Source organism: Mesoplodon bidens, assembly GCF_964165515.1.
Source record: "Mesoplodon bidens genome assembly, chromosome: 17".
Taxonomy (NCBI): Eukaryota; Metazoa; Chordata; class Mammalia; order Artiodactyla; family Ziphiidae; genus Mesoplodon; species Mesoplodon bidens.
In genome coordinates, this window is record NC_138174.1 from 25,383,724 (window position 1) to 25,408,801 (window position 25,078).

The 25,078-nt window shown below is 38.1% G+C and overlaps 1 protein-coding gene across 5 annotated transcripts in view; it reads left to right on the forward strand.

Annotated features, from left to right (window-relative positions):
* ELF1 (E74 like ETS transcription factor 1) overlaps window positions 1-25,078 on the forward strand; it is a 106,394-nt gene that overhangs the window by 72,858 nt on the left and 8,458 nt on the right. For 4 of the 5 annotated variants that reach the window (XM_081215133.1, XM_081215132.1, XM_081215134.1 and 1 more), the window contains exons 3-8: window positions 924-1,104; window positions 13,879-13,986; window positions 15,540-15,707; window positions 21,406-21,489; window positions 22,223-22,415; window positions 23,670-24,113. In XM_081215133.1, coding sequence (XP_081071259.1) covers window positions 924-1,104; window positions 13,879-13,986; window positions 15,540-15,707; window positions 21,406-21,489; window positions 22,223-22,415; window positions 23,670-24,113 — 1,178 coding nt within the window. The remainder of the gene's footprint in view (window positions 1-923; window positions 1,105-13,878; window positions 13,987-15,539; window positions 15,708-21,405; window positions 21,490-22,222; window positions 22,416-23,669; window positions 24,114-25,078) is intronic. The other variant, XM_081215136.1, reaches the window with a different exon arrangement.

Genomic DNA, 25,078 nt, shown 5'->3' on the forward strand with positions numbered 1-25,078 from the left:
CTTTTACAACTTTTTAAAGTCTGAAGTTTTTAAATTTTTAAAGTAAAAGAGAAATGTAATGACATCTTAATCGATTTTTTTTCATCAATAGACTGTAAATTTAGTGTATATTAGTGTTTTAGGAGATGATGATTTGCAGAGAAATGTTACTATGAAAGTGTAACAAATGAACAGAACCCTTACCATATGACAAGTAGAGCAATATAAAACAAGTTAATAAATGTCAGCATTTTTACTATATTTAAAAAGTAATTCTTTTATAGCTAGCCCTTATTATATAGTATTATGATTCATGTATACTTAGGTACATTCAAAACATTTTTTTATTTGGCTTTCACTTTTAACATTGAATTTTTTCGTGACTAATTAACTGATTTTTGAGTAGGCTGTTAAAAATCCTCTCTTCCTCAGTTTCCTGATCTGTAAAATGAGATGGCTAGACTAGAGTTCTTCCAGTTCTCGACTTCCCTGATCTTATAACCAGATAGAAAGTGAAAGTTAATTTTCCCAACTGAATCAAAAGCAGTTAGTTGTTAAACACGGCCTGTGTGCCAAGTGACAGTGTAATATTTATTAAGCTCACAGATTTTTTTCTGTCAAAGAAACTTTTGCTGAGATTTTATTTAATTGTACATTTCATTTGTATCCACTTCTTATGCATTAATGATACTAGATTTTTTAATTTAGTGAGCTTTAAAAACATACTTTTATGGAATTTCCCAATGAAAACTTGGCTGTTAAGACCCAAAATTGGTAATGAAAGTTTTATTTGGTCTTAGTAGATATATATTCTCTGTATCCTAGAAAGCTTGTCAATATACAAGTAGCTGATGATGTGAAAACTAAATTGTGTAAAATAATTTGGGTTGTATTTAACAAAAGCAAAACTTTGTTAATTATTTTTTTTCCTTCACCCCTCCCAGCTTGGTGATCCAGCTATTTTTCCTGCCGTCATTGTGGAACACGTTCCTGGTGCTGATATTCTCAATAGCTATGCGGGTCTAGCCTGTGTGGAGGAGCCCAATGACATGATCACTGAGAGCTCCTTGGATGTCGCCGAAGAGGAAATCATCGACGAGGATGACGACGACATCACCCTTACAGGTGTGTGAGCCTCTGACAGCACCTTCCTTCAGCATAGTTTTAGTCAGTGGGTTAGCCCTGTGATTTGGGGGATATAAAAAGTTCTTGACTCGGTTTTGAGTAACTCCGTTACCGGCGGAAGCTAGAGCCCTGTGGGAAGAAGGAAATGACGTTTTCTTTCTCATCTGCCTGTGCTTCGTAGTGCTCACTTATCTCCTCCTGCTTCTTTCCTAAATAGACAGAGATGAACGTGACGAAATAGAAGGTGTGTAAGAGGAACCAAACCAACTCGGTTCACCAGGTTTTCACTGAACACTGTTTGTGTGCCTAGCTCTGTACTCCTGATAACAAATTAATGAGAGGTTGTTTGCAGGGCAAAAGATAGGAATATTCTTTTGTAACTGCTGCCGCAGGAAGCAAAATAGGAGGCCATGACCCAAATGTAGGATAAGGTGCCGAGCTTTAAAGATTTGTTCAGTCAGAACTAGTAGGATATTTCACACTGAATGTAAGTGGTGAGGTGGTGCTTTTTTCCATCAGTTTTAGAAACTGGTGCATGCATTTGTAATTTTATACATTTACATTCATATATCTTGGCCAGAGATGTTGGAGGTGTTTGAGAAAGTTAATTACTTAGAAGCAAAGATTATTTGAATATTTACTCTTTTTTTTTTTTTTAAGTTTTATTTATTTATTTATTTATGGCCGCGTTGGGTCTTTGTTGCTGCGTGCTGGCTTTCTCACGAGTAGGGGCTACTCTTCGTTGTGGTGCGCGGGCTTCTCTTGTTGCGGAGCACAGGCTCTAGGTGCGCAGGCTTCAGTAGTTGTGGCACGCAGCCTCAGTAGTTGTGGCGTATGGGCTCAGTTGCTACACCGCACGTGGGATCTTCCCAGACCAGGGCTCGAACCTGTATCCCCTGCATTGGCAGGCAGATTTTTAACCACTGCACCACCAGGGAAGCTCTGAATGTTTATTCTTAAATTAAAAACCAGAGATTAGGGCTTCCCTGGTGGTGCAGTGGTTGAGAGTCCGCCTGCCGATGCAGGGGACACGGGTTCATGTCCCGGTTCGGGAAGATCCCACATGCTGCGGAGCGGCTGGGCCCGTGAGCCATGGCCGCTGAGCCTGCGCTCCGCAACGGGAGAGGCCACAACAGTGAGAAGCCCGCGTACCGCAAAAAAATAAATAAATAAATAAATTAATTAATTAAAAACCAGAGATTAACATTAGTCACAGTATTATCAACTAAACCTGGACTTTATTCCACGCATTTCACACTAACATCCTTTTTCTATTCCAGGATCCTATCTTGAATCTCACATTGCAATTAGTTGGTAATTTTTCCTAGTCGCTTCCAGTCTATGACAGTTCCTCTGTCTTTCCTTGTCTCTCATGACCTTGATGCTTTTGAGGAGTACTGGTCAGACACTGTACAATGCCCCTCAATTTGGTTTCTGTGATATTTTCTCATGATTGGAATGAGATAATCCATTTTGGGCAAAAATACCTCCAAAATGGCATTGTCTTCTTATCATTGTATCATATTAACATAGTAGATTTTTTTAAAAAGTACGGATTTAATTCTCACAGCAGAAAAAGAAAACTTAAATTAGAGAAGTTAAATGACTTGCTTATGTCATGCACCCCGTGACTGAGTCATTGATAACGTTGATGAACAACACTTAGTTTTTGTACTGTCCTCTTATTTTTTACAAAGCATGTTCTCATATATTCACATTTTTGTTCAGAGCAACCCAATGAAAGTTTTTTTTTTTTTTTTTTTTTTGCGGTATGTGGGCCTCTCACTGCCGCGGCCTCCCCCGTCGCGAAGCACAGGCTCTGGACGCGCAGGCCTAGCAGCCATGGCTCACGGGCCCAGCCGCTCCGCGGCACGCGGGATCCTCCCAGACCGGGGCACGAACCCGTGTCCCCTGCATCGGCAGGCGGACTCTCAACCACTGCGCCACCAGGGAAGCCCCCAATGAAAGTTTTTGATAAATCTATATTTGTTTCTCACTTATCAATAAGACAGTTGGATTAATCATATTAGAGGTTTCAACTCATCACTGACTGTGTACTTCATGTTTTGTATAACAGAAAGACCACCACTATGCATGTGTGTGTTGTGTAGCTAATGGGGTTTTCGCCACAGTGTGTTCTGACCTACTTTCTTGATGCCTTAGGGTAAGGCTACACGCTTTGTGGGTTGGGAACCAGGGTCTCCCCTGAAGGAGTGTTTATTCCTGGTTTTAGTCACCAAGGAAGATATTGGTCCTCAAAGAAGAAATGGAGACTAGGAAAGCAGATCTTGGATCTTTAGGAGAAGGAATTATTTCTTCCTTCCAGTGCTTCACTCTCTTGGGCTTAGACTTGAAGATAGCTGATGACATGATGCAGACAAGCTCCTTCCTTCCTGGAAAATAGAACTGGTATGGAATGGATCCAGAAAATAAGCCACATCTTGAAAATCAGATTTGCTATTTGTGTGTTTCTTCTTTCTTGCCTTTCCTAACTTCCAACCCAAACCTTTGTTTAACTCTTCTGTACTTGTTCGAGTCATGTCATGAGAAATGAAAGGATCTTATAGCCCTCCTTAGTCCAGAGTGGGGGAGGGGAGAGTACTGCGCTTTTGAGAAACTACAGGGAAGATGGTGATGGGGATAGGACAGTTTATAAACTAATTATGAGACCTAGGTAGCACTTCAGATTATAAGGAATATTTTTAATATTTTTAGACATGATAACAGCATTGTGTTAGATTCTTTATCTTTTAGATACATATGCTCAAATACTTAGAGATAAAATACAGTGTCATGGATTCCTTCAGAGTAAGCCTGGGGGTCAGGGTGTGTTTGAGGGGACCTTGAGCAGTAAGTGGAGTATGGATGAAAAAAGATTGATTATGTTTTGATAATGATTGATGCTGAGAATGGATATGTGAGAATTCATTATACTGTGTCCCATAATTTTGATTCTGTTTAAAATTTTAAATAAAAAGATCAAACTATTTTTATGGACTTGAGAGTTATATTAGATGGCAGCTGTCATCGATAACCCCTGATTTCAAATTTTCATGTTCATCAGAACACTTTCATTTTTTTTTTGTTTGTTTGTGGTACGCGGGCCTCTCACTGCTCTCCCGTTGCGGAGCACAGGCTCCGGATGCGCAGGCCCCGCAGCCATGGCTCACGGGCCCAGCCGCTCCGCGGCACGTGGGATCCTCCCGGACCGGGGCACGAACCCGTGTCCCCTGCATCGGCAGGCGGACTCCCAACCACTGCACCACCAGGGAAGCCTAAACACTTTCATTTTTATCATTTATTTATCTCATATCAAGTTTGATATAAATTTTAACCTTTAAAATGTATAATGATAAAATACTATTTTTATCTGTTTATATGTTGGGGTTTTATATAACATTTCCTTTGAAACAAGGCTATGCTATTAAAAATTTATGAAAAGCATTTGACTATGAGCTTTATCTATGTGGAGATCCTTCCATTACCAGTCTTGAGTCTAAAACTGAAATTATTAAAGGAGATGGACCCCTTTGGACCCCTCAGCCAGCTATCCGGGATCCAGCCCCACTCACAGGTGGGCCAACAGCAGCTTTTGGACACCCTGGACCCCACGGCTAGCCGTGTCAGGAACTGGCCCTGCCCACCAGCAGGCTGACACTAGATCTTGGGATCCTGAGCCCCACAACTACCCACTCTAGAACCTGGCTCTGTGCACTTGTCAGCCAACACTAGCCCTGGGACCACCTGGGGTCCCTGGCAGCCTCTGCGCAAGGCAGGACCTGGCAAACAACTGGACCACAGGCCAGCCACACCTACCAGACCATCCACAATAGTTAGCCTATCACAACAGAAGGACCCACGCAGTCCACTAGGGAGCACCCCAGAACACATAGCTCTGGTGACCAGAGGGGAGACCACTGCTGGGGTGCATAGGACGGCACCTACAGAAGACCACTTCTCCAAGATTGGGAAATGTAACCAACCTACCAAATACATAGAAATAAAAAGAGCAAGTTAAATAAAATGAAGTGACAGAGGAATATCTTCCAAATGAAGGAAAAAGATAAAACCCCAGAAGAACTGAGTGGAGATAGGCAGCCTGCCCTATGAAGAGTTCAAGATGATGATCGTAAACATGTTCAAGGAACTGTGGAGAAGAATGGGTGCACAGAGCAAGAAGTTAGAAGTTTTTAATAAAGAGTTAGAAAATGTAAAGAACAACCAAACAGATGAAGAGTACAGTAACTGAAATGAAAAATACACTGGAAGGAATTAACAGTAGACTAAATGACCCAGAGGAACAGATCAGTGAGCTGGGAGTCAAGAGTAGTGGAAATCACTGAAGTTGAACAGAAAAAGGAAAAAATTATAGAAAGAAATGAGACAGTTTAAGAGACCTCTCAGACAACATCAAGCGTACTAGTATTTGCATTATAGGGGTTCCAGAGGAGAAGAGACAGAGAAAGGGGCAGAGAACATGTTTGAATACATAATAGCTGAAAACTTTCCTGACCTGGGAAAGGACACAGACATCCATGTCCAGGAAGCACAGAGAGTCCCAAACAGGATCAACCCAAAGAGGACCACAACAAGACACATTGTAATTAAAGTGGCAGAAATTAAAGAGAAAAATTTAAAAGCAGCAAGGGAAAAGCAACAAGTTACATACAAAGAAACTCCCATAAGGCTATGAGCTGACTTTTTAGCAGAAACCCTGCAGGCCAGAAGGGAGTGGCTCAATATATTTAAAGTGGTGAAAGGGGAGAACCTACAACCAAGAATACTCTACCCAGCAAGGCTTTCATTCAGGTTTGATGGAGAGATCAAGTTTTACAGACAAGCAAAAGTTAAAAGAGTTCAGCACCAACAAACCAGCTTTACAAGAAATGATAAAGGGATTTCTCTAACCAAAAAAGGTCACAACAAGAAATATGAAAATTATGAAAGGAAAAATTATGAAAGGAAAAATCTCATTGGTAAAAGCAAATATACAGTAAAGGGAGTAAATCAGCCATGTATAAAGCTAGTAGGAAGGTTAAAAGACAAACATCATAAAACCATCTGTATTCACAATGAGTAGTTAAGGGATACACAAAACAGAAAGACGTAAAACATGATGTCAGAAATAGTAAATGTGGAGTTGGGGAGTAAAAATGCAGGGTTAAAATGCGTTTGAAATTAAGTGATCAACAACTTAATATGTATATTGCCATATGCAGTGTGGAGAATACAGTAAATAACTAGGTAATATCTTTGTATGATGATGTGTCTTAACTAGACATATTGTGGTGATCATTTTGATATGTATAGCAATACCACATCACTATGTTGAGGAACTAACAGTGTTGTAGGTCAGGTGTACTTCGAAAACAAATAAACAAACTCATAGAAAATGAGATCAGATTTGTGGTTACCAGAGGCAGGGGTGGGGGGAATGGGAATTGGACCAAGGTGGTCAAAAGGCACAAACATCCAGTTAGAAGATAAAAAAGTACTAGGGATATAATGTACAATATGATAAATATAATTAACACTGCTATATGTTATATGTAAAAGTTGTTAAAAGAGTAATTCCTCAGTTCTTATCACAAGAAAAATTTTTTGTGTTTCTTTAATTTTGTATCTATGAGATGATGGGTGTTCACTAAACTTATTGTGATAATCATTTCACGATGTACATAAGTCAGATCATGCTGTACACCTTAAACTTACACAATGCTGTATGTCAATTATAATCTTAATAAAATTGGAAGGAAAAAAGGCTTATGGGTTTTATTGTTGCTTACAAGAAATTTTTGTAATCCATTTAATGAAGGGCAAACATTTTCTTTATATTTTTAAAAGCTTAGTTGTACTTTTTTTTGGTTTTCATTCCTGTTTCACGTAGGAGCCACCAATTTATTTTGTATTTCCTGACCTAAGCACTGAAGCTAAGTGGAATAAACAAAGTTTTACAAATTAGATTACTGATATTAACCACATTTAACTTGCCTTACGTTTTTGAAATTCAGAAGGTAGCATGATTTCTATATGTAGTTGTGGAATGATTTCTAGTGTATATGAAGTTTAAAAAGCAAGGGTCAGTACAGCATGAATGGTTACCTATTATTTAAGATAGGGGAAAGAATATAAATGATATGTATGTGTTTGCTTACATTTAAAAATAGAAAGATATGGGTTTCCCTGGTGGCACGGTGGTTAAGAATCCGCCTGCCAATGCAGGAGACACGGGTTCGAGCGCTGGTCTGGGAAGATCCCACATGCCGCGGAGCAACTAAGCCTGTGTGCCACAACTACTGAGCCTGTGCTCTAGAGCCCGTGAGCCACAACTACTGAGCCCGCATGCTGCAACTACTGAAACCCACGTGCCTAGAGCCCGTGCTCCGCAGCAAGAGAAGCCACAGCAATGAGAAGCCCGCGCACCACAGCAACAAGTAGCCCCTGCTCTCCACAACTAGAGAAAGCCCGCGCCCAGCAATGAAGACCCAACACAGCCAAAAATAAATAAAATAAATAGATTTTATAATAGATAAAACCAAAAGCTAATAAAAATCTTTCAAACTTAGTGGTCACTTTTTTTTTCTTAAATACTTACTTACTTATTTATTTATTTGGCTGCGCCGGGTCTTAGTTGCGGTACGAAGGATCTTTTAGTTGTAGCATGCGGGATCTTTATTTGTGGCATGCGGGCTCTTAGTTGGGGCATGCGGGATCTAGTTCCCCGACCAGGGGTTGAACCTCGGCCCCCTGCACTAGGAGCATAGAGTTGTAACCACTGGACTACCAGGGAAGTCCCGGTGGTCACTTTTGAAAGATCCCATTTATTATTCCGAAAATCAGTAAATAACGGAAAAAGAACCAAGTGTTTAATTTGCCCTTATTGTGTGAACCATGGCTCAGGGTAACCAGATAGTTTATGACAAAGTTCTTCCTTATAGAGAATTCTAGCTAATAAATGCTAGAGGAATGATAAGGTTAGAATTATCACCATTTTGAAATCCCTAATGAAATAGTGCATCTAGGTAACTATCATCAGTAACTTCTAAAGCCATTAGGTAAAAGGCTGATGGAGAATTTTATGCTGGATAGATCAGGCTGGCAACACCTGAACCTGCTTCTCAATCCTCGCAGTACTGAAGGAAGATCTACCTACCTTCAAAAGGCCCAGTGAATCACACAGCATCACCTTTGAAGTATTCTTGCCAAAGAATTGAATGCAAATCGAATCAATCTTCTAGATGTAACCAGCAGTTTACAGGAAATACACAGGGGGAGGGATTTGGTAAGTGACACCACAGATATATAACCAGCAAAATTTAGAATGTGGGAAACTACAAACAGATGACCCTGTTTCTCCTAAGATAAACAACAAAAATGGAAAAAACCCAAATACTAAGGAAGGGACGTGCCACCAAATGTAATGCATGAACTTTGTTTGAAATCTGGTTAACAAACCAACTTTTTCAGATTAAAAAAAATCTGAGACAGAAATTTCAATATTAATTGGATATCTGATTTAAAGAGTGATTTTTAAAAGATGTGATCATGGTATTGTCTATATACTGTAATATTTACAATTGAATGATAGGCTCTCTGGGGTTCACTTTGAAATAATCCTGTATCTGTGTTGGGCCAGGGAGTATAGATTAAGGAAGATTGACTGTTAAGTATTGAAGCTGGGCCCTTGACACATTCAGTTCATTATAAATATGATTTCCTATATGTTTGTATATGTTTGAAATTTTTCATTATGCAAAGCTTGACAAAGAAGTGATTTGAAATTCTCATTGTATTTTCTTAATTGATAGGCAACTGAATAATTATACATACTAATTTTATCATTTTCATCAACCCAGTAGACTTTAAAATATTTATAAAACTTATTTATATAAATGAACATTTAGAGTTATATAAATGTTTAGAAGATGGTAATTAATTATGGAGTTATCTGTGCCTTACTTGCCTGATTTTTTCAAAAATTTAGTTTTAGGAGGATATTTTCTTCAATTCATAGAATTTCAAAGCCTTGACAGAGGAGCAATATGCTTTTCTTCTTTTTTCAAAAAAAATTTATTTATTTATTTATTTATTTTTGGCTGCATTGGGTCTTCGTTGTTGGGTCTTCGTTGCTGTGCACGGGCTTTCTCTAGTTGCGGTGAGTGGGGGCTACTCTTCGTTGCCATGTGCGGACTTCTCATTGCGTTGGCTTCTCTTGTTGTAGAGCGTGGGCTCTAGGCACGCAGGCTTCAGTAGTTGTGGTATGCGGGCTCAGTAGTTGTGGCTCACGGGCTCTAGAGCACAGGCCCAGTAGTTGTGGCGCACAGGCTTAGTTGCTCTGGGGCATGTGAGCTCTTCCTGGACCAGGGCTCAAACCCGTGTCTCCTCCACTGGCAGGCAGATTCTCAACCACTGCACCACCAGGGAAGTCCTGCAGTATGCTTTTCTACTATGCCTTAAATCTACAAGATTTTAAATAGGAGGCTTAAGTTTTTAAGAGCAAGTGTTACAATGCCTTATTTTAATCATTTTGCTAGACTTTTTGAAGTATTTATCTTTTCTGGTTTTAACTATTATGGAGGAATTGGACTTTTAAGCACTTGTTTTTTTAAAATTCTTTTAACGTTTTTATTGGAGTATAATTGCTTTACAATGGTGTGTTAGTTTCTGCTTTATAACAAAGTGAATCAGTTGTACATATACATGTATCCCCGTATCTCTCCCATCTTGCGTCTCCCTCCCTCCCACCCTTCTAGCTGGTCCTAAAGCACTGAGCTGATCTCCTTGTGCTATGCGACTGCTTCCCACTAGCTATCTATTTTACATTTGGTAGTGTATATATGTCCATGCCACTCTCTCACTTTGTCACAGCTTACCCTTCCCCTTCCCTGTGTCCTCAAGTCCCTTCTCTAGTAGGTCTGCATTTTTATTCCCGTCTTGCCCTAGGTTCTTCATGACTTTTTTTTTTTTTTAGATTCCATATATATGTGTTAGCATAAGGTATTTGTTTTTCTCTTTCTGACTTACTTCACTCTGTATGACAGACTCTAGGTCCATCCACCTCACTACAAATAACTCAATTTCATTTTTTTTATGGCTGAGTAATACTCCATTGTATATATGTGCCACATCTTCTTTATCCATTCATCTGTTGATGGACACTTAGGTTGCTTCCATGTCCTGGGTATTGTAAATAGAGCTGCAATGAACATTGTGGTACATGACTCTTTTGTTTTTAAATTTAATTTTATTTATTTTTTTATACAGCAGGTTCTTATTAGTCATACATTTTATACACATCAGTGTTTACTTGTCAATCCCAATCCCCCAATTCATCACACCACCACCACCACCCCCCTGCCGCTTTCCCCGCTTGGTGTCCATACGTTTGTTCTCTACATCTGTGTCTCAATATCTGCCCTGCAAACCAGTTCATCTGTACCATTTTTCTAGGTTCCACATATATGCGTTAATATACGATATTTGTTTTTCTCTTTCTGACTTACTTCACTCTCTGTGACAGTCTCCAGATCCATTCACGTCTCTACAAATGACCCAATTTTTGTTCCTTTTTATGGCTGAGTAGTATTCCATTGTATATATTTACCACATCTTCTTTATCCATTTGCCATGACTCTTTTTGAATTATGGTTTTCTCAGGGTATATGCCCAGTAGTGGGATTGCTGGGTCGTATGGTAGTACTATTTTTAGTTTTTTAAGGAGCCTCCATACTGTTCTCCATAGTGGCGGTATCAATTTACATTCCCACCAACATTGCAGGAGGGTTCACTTTTCTCCACAACCTCTCCAGCATTTATTGTTTGTAGATTTTTTTTGGGGGGTGGTACACAGGCCTCTCACTTTTGTGGCCTCTCCCGTTGTGGAGCACAGGCTCTGGACGCGCAGGCTCAACGGCCATGGCTCACGGGCCCAGCCGCTCCACGGCATGTGGGATCTTCCCGGACCGGGGCACGAACCCGCGTCCCCTGCATCAGCTCTCAACCACTGCGCCGCCAGGGAAGCCCTGTTTGTTTTTTTGGTATTGAGCTGCATGAGTTGCTTGTAAATTTTGGAGATTAATCCTTTGTCAGTTAAGCACTTGTTTTTGATAGAATGTATAATTAAAATTTAATTGATTTACTTTTCATTATAATTAGGGGAAGTAGTTTCCTAACAAAGACTGTGAATCTCCTAATGAAGTTTTGTGTATCTTGATATGAAAATGAAAAGGACACCTACTTTTAGAATTAAAAAACTGGTCAAAAACCTATTCAGGTGCTCTAGAGTGCTTTTTTGTGCTAACTCAGAAATGTGAGCACTGGCCTTAAGAGGAAAAGCTTAAAGCCTTTAAAAGAGGAAGACTCCATAAGGGTTAAATTGCTGTTAGAGAAATTCAGCCTAGATTAAAATCCTTGCCTCTTTTTATGTTGGCTGTCTTCTTGTTCCTTGTCCTCCCTGTGACCTATAGATATTTGGGTTCAAAGATATTAGCTGAGGGAATGGAGCCCAGAAGGTTGGAATTCTGCAGATACATCTTTCATATCTGGAAGAAGGAGGTTCTCTTCTGGCTTGGCAGGTTGTAGGGACTTCCAGTGTTAGCCAGTATTTTATGGGAGAAAATGTGCTTTGTTGGGAGTTTTTCCTAATTGAGAGGAGCTGACTAGTGTATAATCCAAGATCCAGAACTTCTTTGAAAGCATCATTCAGGAATTGTCTCTAATCTCTGCTCCTTCAGCAGTCCATGCCTTCCATTCCTATTGTGGGATTCCTCCCTTGGGGACGCAGTCAGCCACATTAGTCAATTTGTAAAGCAAATTACTTAATATGATATTATTATAATAATATTTAGCTATTACACATTTTGCTTTCTAATGGTATAGACTAATTATCTCATTTTCTTTAAATGCATAATACTTCTTCTCATGCCCTTGCTTCTACTATTATTCTTGCTTTAATTTCTCTCTCTTCCTCTCGAAGTATTTAAATCCTAGCTATCTTAAATGACTCAGCCTAAACCCATCTCTTCAGGAAGGCTTCCTAACTTATAATGATGTACAGTGCCTGTAGTCAGTCTGCTCTATACCGTAAAACTGATCACTTTGTTATTGTCTTAGACAGTATCTAAGTATCTGTTACCAATAGATAAGGAAAAAGGTCATGTCCTATACTATTGTATCTTCCACATTTCCTTGTACAGTTACTTAAGAGTGATAGTCATTCAATATTTTTGCCAGCTGAGGATTTGGAATCAATGAAGAATTTTGTAGATTCTTGGAAATCTTCAGTCTAAAAGAGAGTGTGAACTGTTTAGGAAATATTTAGGATAATAAATGTTATAATATTCTAATGGAAAGTTAAGGTAAATTTCAAAGAACTACAGATTTCTTGGAAATCTGGTTATAATCTTAATAATGAAGAGGAAAATGATTTTGTTGCTTCTCTGGATTGAATAGGAATAGGGAGAGGTGTATAAATGATCATTTCATTCATTTGATTGAGAAAAAGAACTTTTGCTTTAAGTACTACGTTTATATTTAGTTTCTAATGTTTTGTAAAATTAAAAGGCTTATATTCATTGAGTTATAAACTGTCAGTCCAACCCTGAATCTGAAAATCATTATTTTATTTATATATATATATATTTTTTTCAGACTTTTAAAAATAACATGTTTAATTTTGTCAATATTGAAAGGAAAATATAGCAGGTAAATACAAGGAATTATAGATGATAAATACCACATTCAGGAAACTTGAATTTATCCATGAAAAGAGAACATTGGTAGCTCTTTATTTAGTTTCTTGGTGCTGATCCTAGAACTGAGGGGCTAAAAGCCATTCAAGGAATTTGCTGTGCAGCTATTTCGGACACCTCTCTGGGATGCAGAGAAGTCTCTAGTGTCTAGCATGTACTTGGATTAATTTTCATTTGTATTTTAATATTTTTAAAGAACATAAAAAAACCCCTGGGACTAGGCACAGTTCACAGTAGGGAAATTAGTGTTCTATGTTACACATTAGAGAAGAAAGGTACCAGAATACTATAATTATCAGAGTGTTTAGATTCTAATAATGTGACTACGACTAAAACTTTTGGTGATGGTGGCAATTCACTAATTATAGAAGAACGGAAGAAGATTCAGAAATTAACCGAGACTCTTATTCGTTCCTATGAGTGAACTAAGAGTATTGGAATCAATGTTAGAGCTGAAAGGGACCTAAAACTATCAACCCAGTCATTTTAAAGTATGGAGTCAACAGAAACAGCACGACCTGCCCAGTGACATCTTAGTTTATTATTCATGTAAATACAAGAACTATCAGAAATGACTGGTGTTTTCCTCCTAGAGTATGAGTTCTATTTTGCTTACTTTTTTACCTTCCAGTGTCTTGCAGAGGTTTCTGTTGTTGTTATTTTTAATAAAACCCCCGCATCTTGCAAAGTTTTAAATGAGAAATATAGTCATTTTCAGTATAGATTTTATATGTTGAGACAAACTGTTGTTATCAACCAGAGTATTAAGTGATGTATCCTGGTTCAAGAGATGAGAATCTATGCTTTTAAATTCATTAATTTATTTATGTATTTATTTATTTACTTAGGCCACACCGCACGGCTTATGGGATCTTAGGTCCCCGACCAGGGATTGAACCTGGGCCCCTGGCAGTGAAAGTGCTGAGTCCCAGCCACTGGACCACCAGGGAATTCCTGAATCTGTGCTTTTTAGAAGAACAAATGTCTTGTAGCTAATTCTGTTTTCTCTTTAAATGTATTGTAGTCGAAGCTTCCTGTCATAATGGGGATGAAACGATTGAAACTATCGAGGCTGCTGAAGCACTCCTCAATATGGATTCTCCTGGCCCTATGCTGGACGAAAAGCGCATCAGTGAGTGTTGTGTTAGGACTGTTCATGTTTATATGCTTTTTTTTTTTTGACGTATAGTTGATTTACAATATTGTGTTAATTTTTGCTGTACAGCAAAGTGATTCCGTAATACATATGTATACATTCTTCTTTGTATTCTTTTCCATTATGATTTATCATAAGATATTGAATATAGCTCCCTGTGCTATAGTAGGACCATGTTTATATGCTTTGAAAAGCTCTTCTTCCATCTCTCTCTCAGATGGTAAATATCAAGAGACCAGAGACCATGTTTTATATTTTTTTGGTCCCAAGTGCATCTTAAGGTACAGTACTAGTTGAGCCACCTTTGCTAAAGTGTTCAGTTAAACAAGATTTTTTTTTTTAATTTGGGGAGTGAGGACATTAAGGATAAAAAAGTAATTTAGTTGTCAAATAGCAGATTATGCAGAATTTCTTCTTAACCTCATTGGTGAAGTATTTAGGGCCCAAACTATGATAATTTAGTGATCTTTAGTCAATATTGATCTTTATTGATCAATAAAAATGGATCTTTATTGATCTTTAGTCAGTATTCATCAGTGAATAGGCAAAAATCCATTGAAATATTTTCTGAGACTTGATGGCATAAAATTCACTGCCACATTTATTGATCTGCTTTTAAATCCATGTTCTCCTTTGGACGTAGTCAAACTCATAAAATTAATTATTATTAAATCAATTTAAGATGTTTATTGAATATTTTCTATATGCACAGCAATGTATCAGGCAATACATGTTATAAAAATGAACAGGTCTTGTTTCTTTCCTCAAGCTGACAGTTTTCTTTTGAAGATAGTTATTTACGTAAATAACTGTAAAAGCCAAAAATAAAGGCCATGAGAGGGATAGCGGGGTGTTCTGGAAGGAGAGATTTCTCTAGCTGAAAACACCAGAGACAGGCTTTATGGAGGCAGTGTTTTAACTTGGGCGATTAGTAACAAAATAAGCTTTTCATGGGTGGAGGAGACAGGAAGGGGCGTTCAACGTAGGCGGAGGGGATTGAATGAAAGACACAGACCTGTAAAAAAAAAAAAAAAGAACTGTTTGAGATTTAAAATGCTTTGGTATAGCTGAAGTATAAGCTTCATAATGGTTTGTAGATTGTGGAAGCTCAGAATGGCATGCTATGGAGTTTGGGTTGTTCCTATCTTTTTTCCCCTGTAAACTATGGGAAGATATGTCAATTTTATTTTTCTTTCTGATTTTCAGGGTGTAAAGTTTTTATAGAGAAGAATAATATGGTCAGGCCAGACTTAGGTTTTAAAGAAAAACTTTAGCGGCAATGTGAAGAATGGAGAAGAGAGACAAGATAGACTGGGGATAGGAAGTCAGGTAAGGGAGGCGTTGAATGGTCCCGTCGAGCCTGGACTGCCTCAGGGTACTTGACTTAGGGCAGAGGAAATAAAAAGCAGGAACTAGATTTCAAAATCTTATTTCTATTTTAATCTTCAAAGAAACAGGAAATATTTTATGAAATTATTTTGATTTATAATACAAAGTTGATTACAATTAGTTGATTTTATTTCCATTAGATAATAATATATTTAGTTCATCTGAAGATGACATTGTTGTTGCCCCAATCACCCATGTATCCGTCACATTAGATGGGATTCCTGAAGTGATGGAAACTCAGCATGTTCAAGAGACATATGCACACTCACCAGGACGCTCATCACCAGAACAACCTAAGAGAAAGAAAGGTGGGTGGTTAATTTGTTAAGGGAAAACAGTCAACTCTTGATGTGGAATCTAAATATAACTTCTATTCAAGGATATTTCTACCCCAATTAAAACTTATGTGAGAAAAAATTGAAGGTACGAAACAGAGTTATTTCTTCGTATTAGATTCATTTTTAAAGAATTATTTTATACTTTTTTATACATTTAAAATACTTGGTCTATCTCACAGAAAAGGGATTTTCCAACTTTCTAAAGCCTCAATCTTTTATCTAAACTCTTTTATCCAAGCTCAGAAAGAGATCAGGGGTAAGGGCTGAGATCAGTTTCCTCCCGAAGAACATAGTTTGAAAACCACCAGCATAGATTCCAATATAAGAGTCCAGTGGGAAGAATACAAGTTGGAAATCAGCAGGTAAGTAATTGAAGAGGGAAATGTTAGAATGTGTTAGAGGGAATTTTAAAGTTTTCACAAATTAGGACCATACTTACATTCTAACACTGACATTCTTCCTATTTCATTGCCTTTTGATTCTACTCCAGCTTGTTTGATATTTTGAGTTTAATATCTTGGTTGATGGCATCACCAGCCACCACATAACCTAACTTCACATGAAAGTAAGGGAAATTCCAAGAGCCAAAAATACAGAGGAAAATAAGAGTGAGCTGACACTGCAACAGCTCTGAGGGCTGAGAAGGACATGTCAGTCTGGATGTCCAAGGGGCTTGGTTTTATTGCCCCTGTAGAGGCAGATGCTTAAGTCTTGGTCCAATGCAAGATGGGGTATTAGACAGAGACCTCAGCATATAATTGGGATCCCTTAGCTATACCCTAAGGGGAAAAACAGTCCACCCTTTGGCACAGACAGATGTTAAGAAGCTGGTATTTCTCAGCTGGGTGGGAAAATTTTTCCTTTGAGAATTCATAATCCTAGGTTTGTCTTAACTTAGGTTTATGATTAGATTTTAAACTGTTACTGACTTTAGGAATTTCCAGCCAAGTAATTAACATAACAACGGCCCCTGGCTGGCAGTAATTTTGGGCACCAGGCGAAGCTCTTGTAAAATTGCTTTGGCACGTCATACGTTTAATCCAGGCTGCACAGTATTTCTTCAAATAAAACCCTGTTGAAGGTGAACTCACATTTCAGTATCACAGAATGCATAAGAAAGATACTTCCTGAATGAGAAGCAGCAGACACAGAAAACCCTAAGGTTAGTTCGCTAAGAACCTCAGATAATAGGATTATCAAATAGAAACTTTCAATGAATATGATTGTAATTATTAATGCAAGGGAATAAAAAACATTGTCAAAGAATGAGACTATTAAAAAATACCAGGTGAAACTTCCTCTTCTAGTCAAGATGGAGTAACAGAACCTGACTTGGCAACCATTTTTTGGATATGTCACCAAAAGCGCAAGCAACAGAAGCAAAAATTAATAAGTGGGACTGCAATAAACTATAAGACTCTGCACAGCAAAAGAATCAATCAACAACATGAAAATGCAACTTACAGAATGGGAGAAAATATTTGTAAATCATATATCGGATGAGGGGTTAATATCCAAAATATATAAGCAACTCGTATAACTCAATAGTGAAAAAAAATCCAATTAAAGGATGTGCAGAGGACCTGAATAGACGTTTTTCTAAAGGAGACACACAAACAGCCAGCAGGTGCATGAAAAGATGCTCAGTATCACTAATCGTCAGGGCAGTGTAATCAAAACCACAGTAAGATACCACCTCACACCTATAGAATGGCTAGAAAAAGTGATAGAAAAGACAAGAGATAGAGTGTTGGTAAAGATATGGAGAAAAGGGAATCTTTCTGCACTGTTGGTGGAAATTTAAATTGGTACAGCCACTGTAGAAAACAGTATGGAGGTTCCGCAAAAAGTTAAAACTAGAAATACCGTATGACTCAGCAATCCCACTTCGTAGGTATATATCCAAAGGAAGTGAAAACAGGATGTTAAAGAGATACTTGCACTCCCATATTCTCTGCGGCATTATTCACAGTAGCCAAGATTTGGAAACAACCAAGTCTTCATCCACAGATGAATGGATAAAGAAGATGTGAGATATAAATACACAGAATGGAATATAATTCAGCTGTGAGAAAGAGGGAAATCCTGCCATTTGTGACAGCATGGACAGACCTTGAGGACTTTCTGCTAAGTGAAATAAGTCAGAAAGACAAATACTGTATGCTATCTTTTTTTTTTTTTTTTTTTTTTTGCGGTACGCGGGCCTCTCACTGCCGTGGCCTCTCCCGTTGCGGAGCACAGGCTCTGGACGCGCAGGCCCAGCGCCATGGCTCACGGGCCCAGCCGCTCCGCGGCATGTGGGATCTTCCCGGACTGGGGTACGAGCCTATGTCCTCTGCATCGGCAGGCGGACTCTCAACCACTGCGCCACCAGGGAAGCCCTATGCTATCATTTTATGTGGAGTCTGAAAAGAGCCACACTCATAGAAACAGAGAGAAGAATGGTGTTTGTTACGGGGTGGAGGAAATGGGGAGATGTCAGTCAAAGGGTACAAACTTCCATTTATATGATGAGTAAGTTCTGGGGACTAATGTACAAGCATGGTGACTATGGAAATTTCTAAGAGAACAGATCTAAAGTGTTCTCAGAAAAGAAGTGATTACTTTGTGAAGTGATGGATATGTTAACAAACCCTACTGTGGTAATCATTTTGCAATATATAAGTATATCAAATCATCATGTTGTACCCTTTAAACTTACACAATATGTCAATTATATATCAATAAAGCTGGAAAAAAAAACAACAAAAACAGAACCTGGATTTACCCTCCTGTTTGAAACAGCTAAAACCACAGATAAAATATATGAAGCAATGGTAATAAAGAAAGTGGTGGACATCTGTCAACAAAAGTGAGTGATCCCTGGGAAACAGGAAACCAATGAGGTGAGCCCTATGATTACCCCACCTTCCTACATGGAGGAAATATTTTTGGAAAACAGTTTGAAAATTCCTTAAAGAACTTAATGTATACTTAACATGTGACCCAGCCATTCTACTACTCAGTATTTACCCAAAAGAAATGAAGCCATACATTTAATAGAAAAACTTATGCATGAATGAAGGTTCTTAGCAGCTGTATTTGCAGTAACCCCAAACTGGAAACGACCCAAGCGTCCATCACCTGCTGATTGGGTAAACAAATTTGTGGTGTATCCATACAATGAAAGACCACTCAGCAATGAAATGAAATGTACCATTGATACATAAAACAAAAATGGATGAATTTCACCATAATTATGCTAAGGGAAAGAAGCCAGACTCCCTCCCCCTCTGCCAAAAAAAAGAGTATGTTTCTGTTTATATAAAATTGTACAAACTGTAAATTAATCTATAATGACAGAAAATATATGAGTGGATTGGGCAGGGTGGGGAAAGGTGAGATGTAAGGATTACAAAAGGGCATAAAGCACTTTTGGGGGCGAAGAATATGTTTATTATCTTTGAGTGTAGTGATGGTTTCACAGGTGTATACATATGTCAAAACTTATCAAACTAAATATAAACATAAGCAGTTTATTGTATATCAGTTATACCTCAATAAAGCTGTTTTTAGAAAGTGAAAGACTAACATCCTATTTAATGGTGAAAGGCTGATATGATAAGGAACCAAATAGAACACATAATATATGGGTTAAACAGTAAATGAGTCACTGCTTAAGAGAGAATTAGTGAGCTCCAATATAGATCTGATGTAGAATAAAAAATATGAAAGAGAGATGTGAGGATTGCATGAAAAGGTCTACATGTTTAATCAGAGCTCTAGGAGGAGAGAATGTGTAGAGTGAGGAAGAGGCAGTATTCAAAGATAATGACTGAGGAATTTTCCAGAATGATGTTAATCCCAGCATGGTGAATCCTGAGTAGCATAACTAAAATAGATCCAAGCCTAAATGTATTATGGTAAAAATGTGGAACATCAAAGACTCCCCTCCACCCCCTTCAAAAAAAGAAAAGAAAAAAAAAAAAAGGAAGAAGAAGCAAACCAACCAGGGAGGATCTGCATTACCTGAAGAGGATTGATTATTGGATTGGCAGCTTACAAGCTCCCAGTAAAGGCTGGAAGGGCTGGATATGTTCAAAGCACTGAGAAGAAATAACTGTTACCAGAATTTCTATACCCAACTAATCTGTAATTCATGTGGAGCTGTGTACATCACCGCCGTGAACAGTAAGGAAGATGATGGAGAGGATGGATATTGGGTAGGCTACTGACAGTATCTGCCATGACTAAAACGAGTGGAGGAAAACCGTGGCTTAAAGAAAATATTATCTATCAGAGCAAGTCAATAAATAGCATAAAGTAAGATGGGAGGAAGGATAGGAGCCAACTGAAGTCTGGCTTCTCCCATTCCTCACTGTCATCAACACAGTTAGCTAGAAGTCTCTGTGTCATGCAGAGGTTCTCTGCAGATGTCTGCAGTGATGGAGTTGAGACACAGGCTCCTACGGTCTACGTTTATACATCTGGTAGTTTCAAGAGGAACCTGGCCTTAAGAGTGACTTTTTTGACTCTCTTCTCCTTGACTCTTACCTTAACTTCAGAAATGTTTTCCTGGGAATTCCCCAGCAGTCCAGTGGTTAGGACTCCATGCTTTCACTGCCCAGGGCCTGGGTTCAACCCCTGGTTGGGGAACTACAATCCCACAAGCCACGCGGCATGGGCAAAAAACAAACAAAGAAACAACAGAAAGAAACGTTTTTCTATTCAGTTTGTCTTGGGATGTGTTGTCACTAACCTTGCGACTTTAGCTCTGGGATTCTGCTTTTCTAAATTACTGCCTATATTATATTACCCCAGCATTCACCCTTATGATCTAAGATCAGAGAGTCAGCTTCAAGAATGTAGGGGTAAATGGTACTAACTAAAGTATTTATTTATGCTTAATCTTCATTGTCTCTCATATACAGGGTGGTAGTCTGTTCAGACAGCAGCATCAGCTTAACCTAAATCATAGGCAACGTTGCTGCCAAGTTGTGATTCTAGATAAGTGGCAAAAAAAGATCACAAACACAGTTTTAGAATAGTTGGTTGACCCAGACTAAGGCTGCACAAAATACAGTTTAACTCTGTTGCATTGGACTTGTTTAGGATTGGATGATGGATAATCATAAAGTAAATTTGTTTGCTGTAAATTGAAAGAAATATAGAAGAATGAGATGTTTAAAAATACACAAGAAAATAAAAATTGACTATGTGGTTCACAGAAATTTAGCCTCACTTATTTTTTATATCTAGAGGTTTGGGGTAGTTTCCAGTATTTGAGAACTAACCAAGAGGCAGACAAACCTGTGTGGCTTATTTTTTGAGCCCAAGTTTTATCAGCATCAAGAATATTCCCCCAGATTTTAAGAAAGCACTGTCACTATTGTCACCTCAAAGACAAAATGTAAAGTTTAAACGTAACCTCATTTTTACAAATGAGCCAAAGTATTGTTTTCTACATAAAAGTGTTTGTGATCTAACCTAAGTTAATGTCAAATTTTTACTGAAGTTATTTTCCTTTTAATAAATAGCACTTAGGAGACCAATATATGTGTTCCATGTATAAAATATTTGGCACTTGAAATTTAGGATAAATGACAAAACAGCATTTATAAACAGCTAAATTGTCCATTCCTTCTCTCTTTTGAGGGCAAATATTTATGTAGAGCCATTGTGATTTCAGGGAGAAAAACTAAACCACCACGACCAGATTCCCCAGCCACTACACCAAACATATCTGTGAGGAAGAAAAACAAAGATGGGAAGGGTAAGTACTACCACTGTAACTTCCCTATAATACTTATGGGTCAAGTAACATTCAGATTGCTTTAAAATGTCTGCATATTTTAAGTAGAAACCACCAGCTTTTATTGAAATGGATCTTATTGCTGCCACATGCTTATAAGGTACGGTTGCCACCTTCTGTAGGAAGACTGGTAATAATGTAGTCCAAGAAATCCGTCTAGGAGATTTTCACTTACCTATCAAAATAATCCATCCTTTCATTTAATAAAGAGCCTCTTGGAAGAATTCAACCACATTAGGTTTTCAGTTCATAGACACTTTATTATATTGTCTTGGAGTTTTAGTATTTTCATAACTGCTGCCCAAATTTGAAGAAAATTATTAAGGCTAATCTGCTGGCTCTTTATATAAAAAGAACAACTATTGAAAGGTTTTGTACAACTCTTTCTCAGTTTCTTAGGCGTAATAATGGTTCTTAAAGAGGCTGAAAAAAAAAATTGTCTCAAAGTGCTTTCTCCCTAAGTCATTACACATCCAATTGGCAGGATTGCTCTGTTCAGACATCTTATACGGGACTAATAAAAAGATCTATGTTAGACCCTAAAAATTATGTCCATTATATCACCAGTACTAACTGAACTGTGTAGTATGTTTGTATAATTATAGATGGAACTTAAGAAGACCTTTAGTTGTGTTTTATTGTGTTCTTTCAAATGAAATTTTGGGCAGTTAAAAAGAAATTGCTTTTGTTTCAGGAAACACAATTTATCTCTGGGAGTTTTTACTGGCACTGCTCCAGGACAAAGCTACTTGTCCTAAATATATCAAGTGGACCCAGCGAGAAAAAGGCATTTTTAAATTGGTAGATTCTAAAGCAGTGTCCCGATTGTGGGGGAAGCACAAAAACAAGCCTGACATGAATTATGAGACCATGGGAAGAGCCCTCAGGTACGTGAGGCTTCTGTAGTTCACTGTGTGACCAGTAGCAGTTCCTAAATACTGAAAAGTAGGTGACTTCTAAAAAGTGTGCGGGTTAAAGAAATGGTGAATTTTATTGTTGAAGGGCTAAAACCACACTACTTATAGAAATGAGTATGTATTTACGTTGAAATCTTATTCCAGTCTGGGAGAATGTTCTCCTTCCTCCCACCAAATCTTCATGCAAACGAGATATTTTATTTATGAAGGGATCAGAAAATGTTAGTTAAGCTGTCATCAGAAATTGTAAATTGACCACAAGGCTCACATGTTTTGAATCATTAAACTTAAGTTCAGCACAAAGTAACAACTAGTAGTAATGCAGGTACTGAATAAGAGGGTGCATTTTTAAACATGAATCTCAGGTATGATGTGTAATATATTGTGTTGGAATAAATTAATGCTTCGAGCATAATATTAGCCATTGTGAAAATGTTGAACAAAGGTATCACTTAAACCCACTTTTAGTTTGTTTTTCTTGTGATCATGTCATTTAGTCTTCAGGATCTGGGTATATTTGAGAAAGATTTATTAGAAATATCAGTGACCTGAGAACTTGGTAACCTTTTTAAACCAGAACTATTTAGTTACAGTTGGCATTTTATTTTTTAACTCACACTTTTTAAGTTCTTGATTTAATTAAAATAAATGACAGAATTTGAATCACTTCTATTTGTACATCATTAACTTTTTTTTTTCCATTTTTTTTAAAGTTTATTTATTTATTTTTTTAATTAGTTTCTGCTTTATAACAAAGTGAATCAGTCATACATATACATCTGTTCCCACATCCCTTCCCTCATGCATCTCCCTCCCTCCCACCCTCCCCATCCCACCCCTCCAGGCGGTCACAAAGCACCGAGCTGATCTCCCTGTGCTCTGCGGCTGCTTCCCACTATCTATCTACCTTACGTTTGGTAGTGTATACACGTCCATGCCTCTCTTTCGCCTTGTCACAGCCCACCCTTCCCCCTCCCCATCATTAACTTTTATACAGAAAATTATTTCAGATTTACTGAAGCAAATTTAAACAGGTTAGGGACATTATAATTACAGTAAGCTATAGAAGAGAAATAACTACCCTTCATTTAGAAAGTCTTTTCTCACCTGTTTGTTTCTAGCTTTAAACTTTTGTTTACGATTAGGAAATTTTTATTGTGTTGAATATTATTTTAGTTTATGTATAACTGAATACAATATTGATGAAATTTCTGCTTTGAATAGGTACTATTACCAAAGGGGTATTCTGGCAAAAGTAGAAGGTCAGCGCTTGGTGTATCAGTTTAAGGATATGCCGAAAGACCTTATTTATATAGATGATGAGGATCCAAGTTCCAGCATAGAGTCTTCAGATCCATCACTGTCTTCAACAACCACTTCGAGTAGGAACCAGGCAAGTCGATCGAGAGTATCTTCAGGTCCAGGGATAAAAGGAGGAGCCACTACAGTTCTAAAACCAGGGAATTCTAAAGCTGCAAAACCCAAAGATCCTGTGGAACCTGCACAGCCATCAGAGGTTCTTAGGACAATGCAGTCCACACAGACTCCATATCCTACCCAGCTCTTCCGGACTATTCATGTAGTACAGCCAGTACAAGCTGTTCCAGAAGGAGAAGCAACCAGTAGCATGCAGGACGAAACATTAAATTCTTCCGTTCAGAGTATTAGGTGAGAAAACTAAACTTACTGGTGCAGATCATTGTGCGATGTTTCTGACCAGAGTCGTCGTTAAACGTGTCAGGATTCAGAAGTGAAAATAAAAATTATATACATGTCAAGCTAGAACTCTTGGTCAACAGATTGTTTCAGCAGCGTTGCATCAGTCCTGTGATTGTATCAATGATTCCTGATTTTTATTTATTTATTTATTTATTTATTTTTTTTTTTAAGCACTCTTTTTTTATATATAAATTTACTTTATTTCTCTTTGGCTGCGCTGGGTCTTTGTTGCTGCATGTGGGCTTTCTCTAGTTGCGGTGAGCGGGGGCTACTCTTCGTTGTGGTGCGCGGGCTTCTCACTGCGGTGGTTTCTCTTGTTGCCGAACACGGGCTCTGGGTGCGTGGCTTCAGTAGTTGTGGCGCATGGGCTTAGTCGCTCCACGGCATGTGGGATCTTCCCGGACCAGGGTTCGAACCCATGTCCCCTGCATTGGCAGGCGGATTCTTAACCACTGCATCACCAGGGAAGATCCTATACCTTACTTTTAAACTTTGACATTACTTGATGTTATTCAATCAATTTGAAACAGTTCTCTATAGCTTTGTGTAACTGAATTGATCCATATAAGAAGGTATCCACATATAAGAAAATCCAGAGAATAGCTTCAGATCTTTTTTCAAACAAAGGTAGAAGCTGTAAAAATTTAACATAAATTTACATATCATGACCCTTTGAAATGCATTGAGTTCTAAGAAATACACATTAGTCTTTGGGAAGATACTGTCTTCTCAGATAGTATCCAGAATAGTTCTAAAGTTCAAACAGGTTGGAGGCCAAGAATCGAAGGTCCTCTTTTTCAGGCTTTTAGAGTGGCAGAGTTGGAAGAAGAGTTTTGTGGTTTAATCAGATCAAATCTGCCTCATAACCCCAGAAAAGACATGAAACAACAAATTAGACTGCTCTATTGCAGACA